This window comes from Macrotis lagotis, chromosome 3 (genome assembly GCF_037893015.1).
Source record: "Macrotis lagotis isolate mMagLag1 chromosome 3, bilby.v1.9.chrom.fasta, whole genome shotgun sequence".
Lineage (NCBI taxonomy): Eukaryota > Metazoa > Chordata > Mammalia > Peramelemorphia > Peramelidae > Macrotis > Macrotis lagotis.
In genome coordinates, this window is record NC_133660.1 from 214,038,225 (window position 1) to 214,056,404 (window position 18,180).

At 37.5% G+C, this 18,180-nt stretch overlaps 1 protein-coding gene across 5 annotated transcripts in view; it reads right to left on the reverse strand.

The window, feature by feature from the left end:
* Positions 1–18,180, reverse strand: part of PPP2R2C (protein phosphatase 2 regulatory subunit Bgamma) — a 388,395-nt gene that overhangs the window by 89,835 nt on the left and 280,380 nt on the right. For all 5 annotated transcript variants that reach the window (XM_074229817.1, XM_074229816.1, XM_074229818.1 and 2 more), the window contains one exon: positions 550–647. In XM_074229817.1, coding sequence (XP_074085918.1) covers positions 550–647 — 98 coding nt within the window. The remainder of the gene's footprint in view (positions 1–549; positions 648–18,180) is intronic.

Genomic DNA, 18,180 nt, shown 5'->3' on the forward strand with positions numbered 1-18,180 from the left:
ATTTAAGCCAATATGGCTGGCACTAAGACTTTGTCCCTTCACCCTAACGATAGGTTTGGGGGCCCAGATTTACCCCACAACAAACAGGAAAACCTATTTCGAGTTCCTTTCTCAATCTTTTTGTTCACCAACTTTAACATTTTTTCATTTTGCTTTTATTTTATTCTACTAACATTCCAGTGACAGAGTGAGGGTCATTATAATTATCCCATTTCAGAGGTTTAAAAAAACTGATGCCAATTCTGGCAGTCAGAATTTGACTCCCAATTTTTGACTCCACTACCTCAATCTTACCTCACCAAAAAAGTAGGGAGGGGTAGGTGGTAGTATCCCTAATTTAGAGTTAGAAAAATTGTGGCAGAGACAGGGGACAGAGCTTGTCCAGGTCACAGGTGGAGTGGAAATAGGGTCTTAGGAAATAAATGTTTTCCAGAAGCCCAAGCACCCTCTGCATGCCAAGAAGAATTAGACTATATACTTTCTACATGCACAACCCTCCCTACCCCAGTGTAAATTCCCCAGAATTGGACCAAGCCCCAAGCTACTTACCTCTGGTTCCCTTTGGAATATGACAACCCGGCCCCCCTTGTCCCCAGTAGCCAGTAGTTCTCCCGTGTGGTTGAACTCGACTGTAGAAATAATATCAGCTGTGGATAGGAACAAACAAGAAATTACTTCATTAAAAATAGTGACATATCAAATTACCAAAAGAATTATACTACAGAGCTAGGAAAAAAAGTAACAAATTTATTTGAAAGTACAAAATAATCAAGAATATCAAGGGAATTATTGAAAAAAAAAATACAAAGGAAGGTGGCCCAATTGGACCAGATCTAAAACTATATTATAAAGCAGCAATCATAAAACTATTTGGTATTGGCTAAGAAATCAAGTGGAGAATCAGTGGAATCGATTGGATACACAAGACATAGTTGTCAATGACTAAATGTACATGGAACAAAGAGCAACTGAGGTGTGGAATGGTGGTGGCATGGTATAAAGAACTGTAATTCCCTTAGCATACAGAACTTCCCTCAATCAAACCCATCAAAAAATGAACTAGGATGTCTGGAGGACAGGGAGAATCCCATCACAGAAGCTGTTCAATCAGGCGTCAGAGAACTACTTCCTGGGGATATTTTTTAGCTAGTTGAAATTAAAGTTTCACAAAACACTTTATAAATATCCTCATAACAACCCCGGGGGGGGGGTACTACTATTATGCCCATTTTAGTTAAGAAAATTGAGGTAAACAAAGGTTTTATTTTTTTAAATAACTTGTCCAGGGCCACACAGCTAATAAGTGTCTGAGGCAACATTTGAACTCAAGTCTTTGACTCCACTGCCTCAATTTTATGTCACCAAAAATATAGGGAGGGATAGGTACCTGATTTAGAGTTAGAAAAATTGTGGCAGAGAAAGGAGAAGGAGCTTGTCTAAGTCACAGGTGGAGTGGAAATAGGGCCTTAGGAAATGAATGTTTTCCAGAAGCCCAAGATTTCCAGGTTCATTGGACCACCTAGCATACTTGCAATATTAATTCGCTTTATAGATAATGTATTGTACTAAATGACTTCCAAGGTCTCTTCCAATTCTAGGATTCTAGGATATGGTAGAATAGTGCATAATAAATGAGTCCTCTTCCTGAGTTCAAATCCAGTCTCAGTCATTTACTAGCTGTGTCACCCTGGCACTTCACCCTGTCCACCTCAGATTCCTCATTTGTAAAATGAGTTGGAGAAGAAAGTGGCAAACTACTCCAGTATCTTCACCAAGAAAACCCTAATGGGGCCATGAAGAGTCAGACATGACTGAAATGACTGAACAACAGTAACAACAACAAAAAATGAGCAGGTGGCTAGGAGAATTGGGGTTTCATTCACATTTCAGGCTCCAATCATCTAATAGCTTCAAAACCATTCGTAAACCATTCTTCCTCTCCTATATCTCAGTTTCCTCTTCTTTAAAGTGATAGGGTAGACTAGATAATTAGAAATTGGCTTGATTACAAAGATAGAATTTTCAGAGAGGCCATGACAGATTAGGCTCCAAATTAGGAAAATTATCTTTTAATATCCTACAATATCCTTCAAATTAGAGCTGTCCAAAGTGGAGCAGCCAGTTTAGGAGGCAGAGGTCTCTTTCTTCTCCCTAAAGTGACCACTGATCAGAAGTACTGCAAAAAGTTCACTCGTCCTACAAAATGCAAGGCTCTATACAAATTTCTGTGATGTTTGTTCTAAGATGCTATATCTCTAAGGCCCTTTCCACATCTAAATGTCCTTAATTGTTTTATTATAAGGAGCTCAATTATAAAGCAACCAAAAGGAACATGAAAAATGCCAAAGAGAAAAGGCACATCACTGGTCTAAATATGACATGGTCCCTTAAGCCATTATCATGGAACCAAACACATAAGGAAGAGACAGTCAATCCCAATCACCTTCTAATTCGGAATTGATGAAAATTATATTTCTAGTCTCTAGGTTCCCTGTCCATGCCTATCTGTTTTCTTCGTGGTCTCCAGGTAATTTGGTGTGGAAAGGCCATTAGTCATCCATCTGTCTTTTTCAGATCCAGACACACACACAGATCACAAACACCATCAACTTTCAATACAGAGAGTACGAACACTCATAATTTGTTCAAAGCAGGGAGTTAGAAGTGCCCCAGTCCATAGAGTTGTAATGTCATAGATAAAGATCTGTAAGAAATATTTAAAAGTTATCTAGTCTAACCCCTCATTGTGCAGATGAGAAAACTAAGGCCCAGTGAGCTTCAGTGACTTTCAAGGTTACACAGTAATAAGTGGCAAAGATAGGTTTTAAATTCAGGCTCTCTGGTCCAAATCCAATTATCTTTCCACTGCAGAAAATTACAGTACTAAATCAAAGATGTTCATTTTATAGAAAAGTTTTTTACTGCTATACAATCTCCATAATCATCTATTGACTTACTATTTAACAGGGCTAAAGTATTTAACTTCTCTAGTCTACAGTTTCCTCATTTAAATATGGAGAGGGTTAGAACAAATAATCTCCTAGATCCAGATCTAATGTTCTATGATTCCACACATATGTGTATGATAATGATAACAATATAATAATGAAAAGAATAACTGGGATTTATATGGTGCTTCAAAGCTTGTGAGTGCTTTACAAATATATTTGAGCTTCACAATGATTTTGGGAGTTAGGTGCTATTATACTCAATTTACAGAGAAGGAAAATGAACCTTAAAGATTAAGGTTAAGTGATGTGTCCAGGGTCACCCATTTAATAATTGAAGTCAGAATTGAATTTGGGTCTTCCTGAATCCAGATCCTGTATTCTAAACACTATGTTCTTATATAAAGAATAGCTATTATGCTCTTTAGATACTACCATCATATATAGATACATAGACCAAAAGGATGAAAAAGAAATTGTAAAGGGAATAGGGAAAGTCAATCTGACAAAGCTTTTATTAGACAGACACTGAACTTTCCAGGAAGGCTACCAAAAAAAAGACAAAAGTAAGATTCAAGATTAGTTGTATGACCCTGGATAAGTCACCTTATACACTTGCCTCAGTTTCCTCATTGGTCAAATGGGGATAAAAGCATCTTTCTCCCCAAGGTTTTTTTGAGAATAAAATGAGATATTTATAAAATGCTCTGAAAAAGTTAAAGGATTAATGCATTCTATTTGCAAGGCATTGAGTTGGGCACTGAGGAAAGAAAGCAAAACACACACAAGTCTCTGCCCTCAAGGAGCTTACATTCTATTTGAATAGTACAACATTTATGTAAATAAGTAAACACAAAGTATAGACAAAGTTACTACACAGGAAAGTGAAGAGTAATCAGGAAAGAACCTATGTCAAAACTGGCTCTTGGGCCATGCTTTGAAGGAAACTAGAAACTGCAAGATGGAGTTGAAGAAAGAATGTGCTTTGCAAAAAATGGGCAAACATTAGCACAACAGGGGAGAGATGGGATGTTTTATGAAAAGAACAACCAATATGCCGATTTGGATATTACTTTAGACACTAATAGCATACGTAGATATATAGACTAAAATGATTTAAAAAAAATGCATATTCATTGTTACTTAAAGGGAAAGTCAATCTGGTAAAGAGTTTATTAGATAGGCACTGAACTTTCCAGGAAAAAAAAAGAAAAAAAGTAGGATTCAAGGATTTAAATGAAGATAAAGGTTCAAACAACAACAACAAAAAAAGTTGGGGGAGAGGTGAGGATGGACAAGTATCCAAAGCTCAGAGACTCATAGAGAAAATGACAACTCTGAGAAAGACAGAGCCTTGCTATGTAAAACATAAGTCACAGACTAGTGAAGGCTGAGACTTCTGCTCTAGAAATGCAAGCAGAATACTATCCAGGAGAAAGAATAATTTAGGTCACATTCAGTGGAGACATAATGGGGCCAGAGAATCTGAATCACACCATGAGTGAACTATGAACTGGGAAGGGATTAGACTCAAGAAAACTGCCCCCTTTTTTAAGGAGATTAATAATAATAATGATAATGATAATAATGATAAAAATAATCACAGAATCTGAGAATTTGGAAAGGAATTGAGCCCAACTCACATTTGATTAAGAAACATAACTGTATCATAGCCAGCAAGTTGCTTATTAGCCTTTGGCATCAAGATATCCAGTGAAGAGAAATTCACTATCTAATGGTAGCTAACATTTATTGAATCTTTTATAGTTATGATGGCTATTTCATTTGATCCTTATGGCTAAACCCAAGAGGAAGTCATTTCTACTTCCATTTTACAGGATGAGGAAGATGAAGCTTATGGTAATATGTCTTCTGACTGACAGTCCTTTCCACCACTCCATACTGTTTCTACTAGAATTTGGTAAACCATAAGTGAAAATTTGGCATTTCAAAGGTAGCCTAATATAAAAGGGGAAAAAAACAAATAAAAACCAAAGCCCTGGGAACTGGGTTGGAATCCCAGCTCTGAACCCTCCATCTCTTCTCATTTTTTTTGAAGACTCATGTTTGAATGGGTCTTTGATTTTAGTAGTTTGGTAAAATCTTAGTGAGAAAATTCCATTCCCTAGTCTAGATGGGCACCCAGATGCCCTCCAATTTATAACCATGATCTTAAAGAGCCACTATGGGTACTAAGAGGTTGAATGACTTCTTCAGGGTCACATAGCTCACATGAATTTGAGGAATGACTTGAACCCTGGTCTTCCTAAGGCTGAGGGAAATTCTCTTACAAATTTTGGTATTTAAAGCAGTCAGATGGAACAAATAGTTTTCCTTTCTGCTGTTGAGTTTTTACTAGAGGCAGCTGGTAGAAAAGTGGATAAAGCAATATATCCAGGGTCAGGAAGATATTTATTATCTCAGATATTTATAAACTGAATGACTCTGGCTTGGTTATTTAAGCTCTATTTGTTTTACTTTCTTCAAGTGTAAAATAGGGATAATAATAATAATTATCTTTCAGGGTTGTTGTGAGGATAAAAAGGAGGTCTGCAAACTTTAAAACAAAATACAAATACTATTATTATTATCAATTATTATAGGGCGGGCATAATGTAACCTTTCAAAGTCTTGCCTTCTGGACTCTGGAAATGTTACTAACCTCTTCCAGATATTTCTAACAGTAAGCCTATTGAAGACAGTCATGCCATTTTTATAGTATTGATTTTTATAGTATTGATTAAAAAAACCCTCCTTCTTCCTCCCCACTCCTACTCCTCCTGGCATTTCTAAGGACAGCAAGGACCCCAGAACATGAGATTCATTTCTTCTCATAAAATATAAAGACTGAACTAGATTACCTTTAAGTTCTGTTCCTATGTTCCTAGAATATTCTTAGTGTACAGTTCTGATCATGTCACCTTTGTTTACTTTTAAATTATGGAATATAAGATTTGTACATCACCTATCTCCACCTTGATCCCTTATCCTTGGAATACTAGCTACACCCTCTATCCCTTTTGAAATCCTACACATCCTTCAAAGTCCAGAAAAACACTTCCATGAATATTCCCTGGGTGATCTTGGGTAAGTCACTTTGCTTAAGGGCTTCAGTTTTTCTTTTTGGAATGAAAGAATTAAAGCAGGAAGGGTGGGGGGAATATCCTCCAATTTTAGATTATAAATCTATGGTGTATTATTTTGTGATTCTCCAACTCCCAAACCAGAAGGAATGTCTATTCTAACCATTTAATAAGTAATATTTGAATTAGAATGGCAGTGTTCCTTGAGACCAGGGTCAGTTTTTACCTTTATTTGTATTTCTATGGTGTCTGTCACATAACTGTTGCCTCTGAATGAGTGAATGAAGAAAGGACAGAAAGGGAAGAAGGGTCACCTGAATTCCTATACTATCATTTATAAAGTGCTTGGCAACATAGCAAGTTCTTAATAAATGTTTGCTGACTGACTCTTTAAAATGCATTCTCTTATGTGATCCTTCCAATGCCTCCCAGAAGTAAGTAGGGTCAACATAATCATCTTCATTTTGAAACCAGAAACAGCTGTAGAGCTTAATGAAGGCCACTCAGCAAGAAACTGGCAGGCAGATAAGGTCTCTTTCACCTTGAGTTACTGTAGTTCATCTAAAAGAGAAGAAGCTATAAAGTGTGTATACTGAAAGTCTGGGTGATGACTTGGGCTCAGACAGAATCAGATGCATATCCTGGATCACAACAAGTCTAAGAGACAGGAGGCTCAGCCCTGGCTGCAGGGGGTCAGAAAGCCCTCAGCAGAATATAAACACCAGGAGGTGTGAAGACCTGGAGACACGGCCCATTCTGTGACTCCTGCTTCTGAATAGCCCAGGCAATGAAAGCATCCCCTTAGACTGACAGGATACAGGGGAGCATTTCCCCATGTTTGGAATTCTCCTGAAATGTTTAAATGAATGTGTTGTTGAATATGAGCAAGGACATAAGACACACACACACACACACACACACACACACACACACACACACACACTTCCAACTCTGCTAAAGGTTAGCATCTAACCATTTCTATGATTTTTGAAAGTATACCATAGGGCAGCTGAGTGGCACAGTAGATAGAGTACCAGCCCTGGAGTCATGAGGACCTTAGTGCAAATCTGGATTCAGACACTTGCTAGCTATGTGACCTTGAGCAAGTCACTTAATCCCAATTGTAAAATAAATAAATAAATTAATTAAGTCTACCCTATGGGAACATTTGAATCATCTACTTGACAGGGTTTTTTATGAGAAAAGTCTTTTGTAAAATGTGAAGTTCTTTATACACATTAGCGTTAATTATTGGACACAGGCACTTTATAGTTATTTAGAGTGTTTGACTATTTCCAGATCATTTTACAGATGAAATAGAGGTAAACAGAGTCAAGTGATTTTTGTCCAGAGTCATACAGCTGTTCAGTGTCTGACACTGGATTTGAACTCTGGAAGATGAATCTTTCTGACTCTTGGCCTGGAGTTCTAGCTCCTGGGACTACCTGCTAGGTGACAGCACATAGAGCACTAGCCCTGGAGTCAGGAGGTCCTGAGTTCAAATCCAGACTCAGACACTTAATACTTAGCTGTGTGATCTTGGGCAAGTCATTTAACTCTGACTGCCTTGCCTCCAGGGCTATCTCCAGTTGACCTGATTCATGTCTGGCCATTGATGGCTCTGAAGGAGAAAGTGAAGCTGGTGACTTAGCAAAGGCCCCCTTATTCAAATCCAATCCTCATTCATGGCATCACCTCCCTGATCTCATGGTCCTCTTTGAGAATCAAGGACAACCATCATTCATCATCATTCCAGTTATTTAGCCTGAAGATGTTGGTCAGAGTGTTGGATGTAGAGTCAAGAATACCTGGGTTTAGGTCTCAACTTAAGTCAAAGAGGAGTGAGTAAATCTATTTTAGTGCATAAAAATGACTTCTCCATTCAGAGCTTTCTAAGCTGATATACTCAAATGCTTCATCTTGATACCATTTATTTACCAGGAAAACGTAGTATTCTAATATCTTCCATGACTGCATACATTGAGGGTTTCATTACATTCAAAGTATTTTTGCATATATTAGAAAAATTTCATCTCCCAAATAGCTTCCAAATAACTCTTCCATCAGAGTTAAGATAGTGTTACCTCTATTTTATAGTTGTAGAAACTTGAGGCTGAGAGGGGTCGAATAACTCACCAAAGGTCTCACAATTTTTAAGGATCAGATTTGTAACTATAATTCTCAAAGAATAATAGGAACAGAAGAGAAAGACTCTTCATTTGAGATACTTATATGTATTCTCCATCACAAGAGACCACTTTTTAGCTTTTCTTTTATTTCTTAAAAATTGGCTTTGTGTTGAGGTCAGCACTGGGCTGGGGGGAGAAATCACTTTTATTGATCCACTGAATAAATGTTGAAATTACTTGCCAATGAAAATCACCAGATGTAACTGGCCTTCAGGCAACCATTAGTCATGTTTTCTTTTATCTGAGCTCTATCATGGAAACCTTTCCCAATTCCTTTGCTGCTAAATAAGCTTTTCTGGAAGCCCTTTGTCTATCCATTCATCAGTGCAACAGGAGCAAAATATTGTACTCATGCTCCATGAACCAATCTCTAGTAATAGGACCCACATCAGATCATGCCAATGGCTAGGTTTCTGGGTTGAGTTAATTTTTCAGGTCAATGGAGCTCAGTCTGTTGAAAAAATGGTTCCAGGAGCAAGGAGCCAGAAACAAGCAAAGCCACCATCCTAAGACAACGCAGCATTGTGGGCCCACCACCAAGCAACAAGGTTTTCAAAAGGTAATGAGTGAGATGGGCTAGAGGCAAGCATTATATCTGAGGTCCAGAAATCCAAGTGGATATTGAAGAAGCATAGGAGGATCAAAGAAAAGGGTCGTTTAAGGGCCAGACAAGAATCCAAAGAGCTCAGTACTGAAATGAGTTTGATCCAACTCAATAAATATTTATTAAGCATGTTGTGGGACAGAGTTAAATATTCTATTAGGGAGCTAGAAGATGGGACAGTGAATAGAGAGCTGGGCCTGGAGTCATAAAGCTTCATCTTTCCGAGTACAAATCTGGCCTCAGGCACTTACTAGCTGTGTGATCCTTGGCAAGTCACTTAATCCAGTTTTGCCTCAATTTCTTCATCTGGAGTTGGAGAAGGAAATGACAAACACTCCAGTATCTTAGCCAAGAAAATTGGCCCAAATTGGGTAATAAAGAGTCAAACACAACTGAAAAATGACTGAATGACAACAACATCTGAACTGAGGGGCAGAATCTTATGCACTACAGTGGGTTAGACTTCAAGTCTGTGGAAAATGCTCTGGCTTTGGTGTTAAGGTCCTGAGTTTGAATCAAAACCCTACTGCTTAGAATTTGAGGAAGACTAGACAATCTAATTCACTTTGATATAAATTCTAATTCATTTGCAGTATAAAGATATAGGATTGGGTAACAACTGCTAAGGTATCCTTCATCCCAGGTACCTCCCAGCTATTGATCTAATGAGCCTAAGTATCTTAATGAGGTTCAAAGTTTCATTAATTTAGAGGGATATTTTTTAAATTGGGGAGCAGAGGTTTTGGAATGAGGAAACATCTGAGGAGGCCTGTAAAGAATAATAAGAAAATTCAAGAGAAGGAGGAAAAAATGGAGTTCATCACAAGTCTTAAAAATAGCATGACAAGGACATAGAGGTAGAAAAATAGAAGCTTGCTCTAGAAGCAGGGAACAGCCCTTTGGCTAATCAGGGTTTCTTAACCTGGAGCCTGTAAATTTTTTTTGAAAAATCTATATTTGATTAACTATTGCAATACCATTTATTTCCAAAAAGAAAAGGGCTCGTTGACACAAAAAAAGTTTAAGAACCTCAATTCTAGATCCCAGAGCACATAAACAGGAGGAGTCATAGTAGACAAATCAGGACAGAATATGGAGGGCCTTGAATGCCATGCCAAGGAACATAAGCTTTATTCAGTAAAGTAAAGGGAACTAATGAAGAATGTGAGCAGAAAGTGATAAGGTCAGATCACAGATACACAGCATGAAGAAGATTATTCTGGTAGCATGGCTTAGACTGAAGAGAGAGTGAAGATGGGAGGACTTTGAAGAGCCTGGAACAGGCCAGATGGGTTGGGAGGAAATAATGCATAAGATGCTAAAGAGGAGGCAACAGAGTGACTTACTGAGATATGCATATACACACATGTGTGTATTGCATGATACATGTGTATGCATGTAACATATAGCTATATTAATATATACAGACACAGCTATACATGAATACATTTATGCATGTATATATGTATGTGCATACACACATGTATAAATGTACATGTATTTATTTTTCTTCATGTACATGTATGTGTATGTTATGTATGCATGTATGTATGTAGTAGATGCTTGCTAATTTGAACTAAGCATCGCAGATTATATGGCCTTCTCTTTTCTTTTCCTTTCAATTCAATAAGTATTTATTAAGAACCTACTCTGTGAAAGAGACTGTAGCACAAGCCTTAAGTCTGTTAATATGTACACAGATAAATAAATATAAAATATATTCAAAATAAATATTAGGGTGCAAGGAAGAGAACTAGTAACCAGCAGTAACAAAGATCTAGGAAAGAGGTGGTAATTGGGCTATTTCCTTCTTGTTTCAATGTCATACAGTTCAATTAAACAAGCTCTTATTTGCATGCAAGGACATGATTAGGTCAGTCAGTCCATCAACAAACAATTTAGTGCAACCTTCAAGATGTCTACATTCTAATGGGGGAGACAACAAAGAAATAACTAGGTACATATGAGATAAATAAGACCTCTAGATGGAAAGTAATTGGAAAGAAAATGTACTTTCCAGCAGCTAGAGGTACCAGGAAAGTCTCCTACAGAAGGTGACATTTTGGCTAAGCTTTAAAGGAAGCCAGGGAAACTAAAAGACAGAAGTGAAGACAGAGCATCTTGGACATGGAGGACTATCGATGCAAAGGCATGGAGAGAGATAGTTATGGTTACAGCTATGGTCATAGTTAAGGAACTGCAAGTAGGTCAGTGCAGCTAAATTGTGGGAAGCAGAGTACAAGAAAACTAGAAAGTTAGGAAGAACTTTAAATAACAAACAGAAGACTTTATATTTTAAAAAAAGAAGACTTTATATTTAATCCTGGAAATAACAGGAAACCCCTGGAACACTCTAGGCAGAGAAGGTAACGTGGTCATACTTATGCTTTAGAAAAATTCCCTTGAAAGCTGAGCAGAGGAAAGATTCAAGGAGAGAGAGAAAATTGGAGTAAGGAAAGATTTGAGGCCCTTGCAACAGTATAGTACAGAGGTGACTTCATTGTAGATTATTAATATAGACAGAAAAGAAGGAGATTTATATAAGCTATGTTATAAATGCTATTATCTGTCTCGTGTGTGTGTGTGTGTGTGTGTGTGTGTGTGTGTGTGTGTATGTGTGTGTGTGTGTATCACCAGGGAGATCACGAGGGTACCAAGGATGTAAATATGAAAGACAATACAATTCTGTCCTCAAGCATTATTATCTAATGGGAGGATACCAAAAAGCGTGATACAAAATAGAATGTGATAGAGACAAAGGAGAGATTCTAGTTTGCAATGGTGTGTGCCAACACTGAACTATCAATTTTATGAAAATGACCCCTATAAACAAACAGAATAAAATTTATTAGGATCACGATGAAAGCAGTTTTAGAATAAAACATACAAATAGTAACAAGCTATCCTGTCCATTAATAAAATAATTGTTATCTATAACTTGGCAAAGAGGTTCACTACTATGCCTGGGCAGAATACTGAACTGATTTTTAAATGTTACTTTTTAATAGAATGAAAACAATTCAGAGCAGGAGTCAACACTAAGAATAAATTATGTAAGCATTTCAAATGGATCTGGTGATTATTTTTAAATGCTGAAGGACAAATAATTCAATTACCCAAGCTGCCCTAATAATAGATACTATGTGAAATTGAATATTGGGGCCTTTGGCCATATGGCTAAAGCAATCTATTTCCTGTATGCTAAAAAGCAATCATAGATCATGACATTTTAATCAGTAATAATGCCACCTTCCTTAATACATCAAAATAGCAATACTTTCATCAGTGTGTGGACTCTTCCATGCCTTAATAGATAGTTTCAGGAGTTATTCTACTCAAGGAATTGAAAGGCTGGTGACCAGATCTTTAATGATAAGTCTCTTTATTCCAGTTATGTTGAGATATGGGAGGAAAGACCTACTGCTGATTCTGTACTCAAAGTTTTTCAAGTTTTGGTGGATCTTCTATGGATTTCCATACTTCATCACGACAATCTTCAAGGCTTCTGAGTCACCTCTCCATTATGAACTATAGCCTTTATAAGCAGCAGACAACAAAAATACATTCCCTAGGATTAATTCTCAAATGGATCTGTGGTCACATTAATTTCCATGTTCCTTCCATTAATAAAGATCACAACCCTCTTTTGCTTGTACATCTGATAAAATTCTTATTCATAATCTCCCATAAGTTTACCATGGTGGGGTGAGAGATAGGGGAAGAAGTTCAACTGATATGCTGAAGGCAACCCATGAAACTTAGAAAGTTTAAGGGACTCATCTTTGCTGCCCTAATAATTCATGTGGCCCCAAAATAGGTCCTCTACTCAGACATAACTTGAGAGAAATGGAGGACAGAATGGAATGGAAACTTGAATGACTATACCCTTGACTCATCTTATTAAGCCACATCACTATAATCAAATCCCATTGGAACACCACAAAATTGTGTAAACAATATGATGGCTGTCTCCTCTGTCTCTGTGGACAGCTCCTTCCACTCAGATCAATAGGTAAGAGCCAAGTAGCTTGCTTAGGACCCTTTAACATTCATGCCAGTCAGAAAATGGTTGTTGCCATACTTGGAATATTGCCTGTTCATTAAAAAAGTATAAATTTCATGGGAAGGTATCCCATTCTCTATTCCATACATGCCCTGACTCTTTTATGTAATTTTCAGCCTATCTTCAAATCTGAATGGCAATATTTCTGCACAGAAATAGCAATAATGAATAGAAGAAGCTCAAGGCTCAAGACAAAGAATATATCAACAATCAAATATGTTCAAAATAGAATAGGTTGTTTCATGAGGTAGGGAGTACACCCTCACTGAGATTTTCAAATATGGGAAGAATATCAGTATTAATAACAATAACTGACATACTGTATTTCCCTAAAAATAACCCTAGCATTTTTTCAGGATTCTCATAATATAAGCCCTACCCCAAAATAAACCCCAGTTAAGATTGTCAACCAGACAAATGCATTTAGTATATCCAATGCAACTCATGACAGACATATTGAAATATAAAATATTTTAATATAAATATAAATAAATAATATTATCAACATTAATACTTAAAGTAAATGATAATTTAAATTTATAATTAAGTATTTGTAAGTACCCAAGAGGGTGCCTTTGGACAAGCAGTAAATGCCTATGTAACCAAATGAACTCAAAACTTATTGTTGAATGATCAACTGGAGAACAGACACAATACATGAATAACCTGCACACTTGATAAAGTCTAGATGGAAAGAAAGTCCCACCACTAATTGCCACTAATGGCAAGAAAGATAAGATTGAACATGTTTCAGGCATTTATATTCTGGGTTGATTTAATGCTGCCACTTGTTTTTTCAAGGTGGCCAAAGAGGTCTGCTTGGCTGGGATTCAGCCAGCACACACCATACTAAAGACTTGAACATCCTTAAAGAGAGAAGCCTAGATCAAATAATGATTCCCACAGGAATGACGGCCCATCTCCAGCTCTTCATATTGCAATAAACAAGCCATTCAAGGGCCATCTGCGCATGGAAATCAATGACTACATTGGAAATAGAATGGAGAGTAATCAGCTGGAAATTTTGTAAAGCCAAACCTGCAAGAGGTGGTGATTTGGGTGAAGAATTCATGAGATAGAATCATGACAGCTCTGCTTTCAATGTGCTGTATATGAGCAGTCCACAGACACAAGAGGTGTCTTTTGAGGAGAGTTTTAATGCTGGATATGAGAGACTGGGGCCAATGGTTGTACAGGAAAAAAATCACAAGAAATTCAGGCAGAAATTGGGGTTTGGAGAGTTATGAGAATGTTCCAGAATAAGACAATGTAATTGCATTTGAATAAATGTAGATTTTTGTACACAAATGAATATAAATTGCTGCACGTGAAAAGGAAAAAAATTAAGACAATCCCTGAAAATAAGCCCTAATGTGTCTAATAGAGCAAAAATTAATAAAGAGCTGGTATTATTTTCAGGGAAATATGTTATATAGTACTTTAAGAATTGAAAAACATTTTGTGAATATTCTATCCTTTGATTCTTTTTAAAATTTTATTATGAATTTAATCAAAAAAAGTATTTTCATAACATAATAGAATAGAAAAAAGATGATTGTATATGATACTGCAAATCTCTTATGTACCATTTGCTATTCCTTTTAAGTCTATAATGAAGTTATACTGTAACTTTCTTTTTTTCTCTTTTATTCTTCCCTCCATAATCCACCCGTCCACTCGCTGGAGATGATTATTAAAACCAATTACATGGTAGCTGACTACTTTCCCTCAGAGATGACATTCCACTGGTTTTGAACACATCTTTCATGTACCTATTTATATCTTGTAACCCTTGATGAAAATGTGAGCTCTTAAGGGCAGGGACAGATTTTGCCTTTTTGTCCTTCCTTCACTGCTTAGGATGGCATCTAACATACAGTAAGTGCTTATTAGTCACACACAATTTGCTGTATGAATCTGTGAATCTCTTTCCAATTCTGGGACTCTTTTTCCCAAGGCAGGAGATGCCATCTCTGGCTTAAACAGTCTCAAATTCAAGTCGAACAAGTTTACCCAGCACAGGGCCTAGAAGAGAGCAGCTGCTTAGTGAGTGACCAATGATTTCATTTGACTTTTGGGGCACCTTCCTGCTTGTGTTTTAAGATCTCTCCTGCCTATAATATTGCATATCACCACGTTGCCCCTGAAATGATATCATTCAGTCTTTCCTGCTCTCCTTCCCCAACTGAAGGAATATCAGAAAAACACTAATAGAATTTGAGTTCTCCTTTTAATATGCTTTTTTATCTTTTCACATCTGTGGATTGTCTGCAGTGCCACCAAGAATGGATGGCTAAAAAAGATTCTCGGCAGGCAGAGTATGCTTGTCATTGCTCATTATCTGGCCCATTCACAGAGGCGTGAGTCCCGCCTGTTGTAGGGACAATGGTATATTTATTACCAGAGTTTCCCCCCAAAACACTGCTGAAATTCTATCCAATTTCTGTTTGGATTTTTGAATTTTCAAATCAGAAAGAGACAGAGTCAGAGAAGAAAAGACAAAAGAATAGGAGAAAGGGACAGGGAAAGAGAGACTAGAAAGAGAAAGATAAAACTGAGAGTTCCCGGATCTAGGATCTGGAAATCTAAGTAGTTAATCCTGACTGCCACTGTCATGACCTTGAATAAGTCATTTGCTCCTCTCTAAGCTTCTGCTTCCTCATCTGTCAAATAACCAGAGCTGCAATAAGGGGATATATGTGAAGTGGTTTGAAACCTTAGTGAGCTGAAGAAATATGAATTGGAGATATTAAAAATAATTTTTCCTTCTTTCTTTCTTGAGAGTTTCCAGCAGAGCAAGGGCAGCATGTAAGCTCACATATGGAATTTTCTGGCTCTGAAAGAAGTATGGTTCCAAGCTGAGCAAGCTCCTAGCCTCGTGTTAACATCTGCCTGCTTGGCGGACTCCCAAGGTGGAGGGAGTGAGCAGGAATGGGTTTGCCTGTGGGTCTGCCATGAAATTAGAAGGCTGCTGGCCATCAAGGCAGGGCCCAATTTCCCTCTGGTGAGCAGCACGGAAATTATTGCATGGCACTTCTCAGTGAAACCTTCCCCACTTTGTCATAAAGTCATCACACCCGTGCCCTTTTCTAATTGCCCACATGGAGTGATGAAATACATTGCTAGGAAGCATGGATCGAGGCAAAGAAGAGAGACTCCCTGCAGAAAGCAACAACTCTCACAGGTATAAACTTGCTGGTCTGTTCCTACTAACTGAACAGGCCTAATAAGATCAAAGAAAGAAAAAAAGCACCCACAGGATTCATAACAGTTCTTTTCTGTAGTGGCAAAGAACTGGAAATTAATGGAGATGCCCACCAACTGGGGAGTGGCTAAACAAATTATCACGGTAATGGATTTGTTGTTGTTGAGTTGTTTCATTCTTGTCCAGTTCTCTGTGAAGTCAATGGGGTTTTTCTTGGCAATGATATTGTAGTATTTTGCCATTTCCTTCTCCAGGTGAGGAACTGAGGCAGAGTTAAGTGACTTACCCAGGGTTACATAGCTGGTTTGCAATAAGAAATAACAAAAAAGATGGTTTTAGAGAATCATGGGAAGCTGGTATAAATTGATTTCGAGAAAAGTGAGCAAAACAGAACAGCTAGCTAACACAGTAACAATAATATTATAAAGGCAAACAATTTGGAAAGACTTAAGAAGTGTGGTCAATGTTGTGAACAGCTATGCTACCAGAAGACTTATGATATTCTAAGTTACCCAATTCTTGACAAAGCGATGATAGATTCAAGATGCACAACAATATGTACATTTTTAAACACAAGCAATGTACAAATTTGTTTCATTTGACTGCATACTTGTTACAAGGATTTTCTTTCTTTTCCAAGTAGAAAAGGATGGGAGAGGAAAAAAATGAAATGTGCACTAATTGAAAAATATAAATTTTTAAATTACATGTCCCACACTTTCTCAAATCTCCAATTTCTCTCGTGTCTGGAATACTCTGTTCCCTATTAATTCTGGCTGTTGAAATCCTATCCAATCAATAAAGTTCCATTATAAATACCACCTCCCCAGAAGGCCTGCCCTTGGCCTTGGCCTTAGCCAAAAGCACTTTCTTCCTCCTCCAAATTCTTACTACAGATGCAGTGTATTAAAGTCAGTCAACAAGATGTCATTATGTGCTGGCACCATACTGGCAAACACTGGCACTACAGTCACTGCCCTCAAGGATCTTACATTCTAATGGGGGGAGAGTTTTGAAATGCAGGTTTGACAAAGGAGGGAAGCTGATATGCATTGGTGAATGGTATCTGAGCCTTGAGAATGAAGGAGAACTGGTCTGGGACCCTTCTAGAATGGAAGTTTCTGAGAAGAAATCACCCATCACAGAAGCCTAGGAAGGAGATAGATGAAGCATTTGGAGCTAGAGGAACCAAAGTCAAATATCACCTCTTTCACCAACTACCTAGGAGATCCTTAGGCAAACATTCAGCTTCTCAGCATGCTGGTCTTCTCAATTATAAAAAGAGGGAGTTGAATTAGATGGTGTGTCTAAGGTCCATTTTTTGTGTGTTCAAATCTGTCCTCAGAGACTTGCTGGTTGTGTGTCCCTGAACAAGTCACTTAACACTGTTTGCCTGCTTCCCTATCTGTGAAGTGAGCTGGAGAAGGAAATGGCAAACCACTCCAGTGTCTTTACCTGGAAACCCTCAAATGGGTCACAAAGAGTAGGAAACAACTGAAACGACTGAATGGAAGATACACTCTAGTTCTGGATCTGTTATTCTATAATTTTGTACATCTCATTCATTTATAACAAAGAGGATTCATATTTAACCTGTGCATATCCCTCCACATACAGTACATGTACCTTCAATGGAATGTGACTTTTCTAAGAACAAGTACCATCTTCTCTTTTGGCTTTATAGCTCTAGTGTCAAGCAAATGACCTGCCACATAATAGAGACTTCATGAGTACTTCTTGCTGTTGATCATTTTGGTTAATCTATTAATTTTCACCTCTACCTAACACAATTGATTAAGAAGGATTTTGCATAGGAATAAATATCTATCTGGAATGAAGATGACACAGAAGGAAGAAACAGGAAAGAAAATTATATAAACTATGACCCCATTAGTAAACGATAGAGCCAAAGAAACTGAGACCAAGTCCTTGGGCTAATACAATCAGTAAATGACTGCATCAAGACAGAGAGCTAAGAGGCAATTTGGACCTTCAGTTTTATGGGAATGTCACTATAGCAAGGAGAAAGCACCAGAAGCAGCAGAAAAAGACAAGTAGGATATAAGCCCTTTAGAAACCAGAATATTC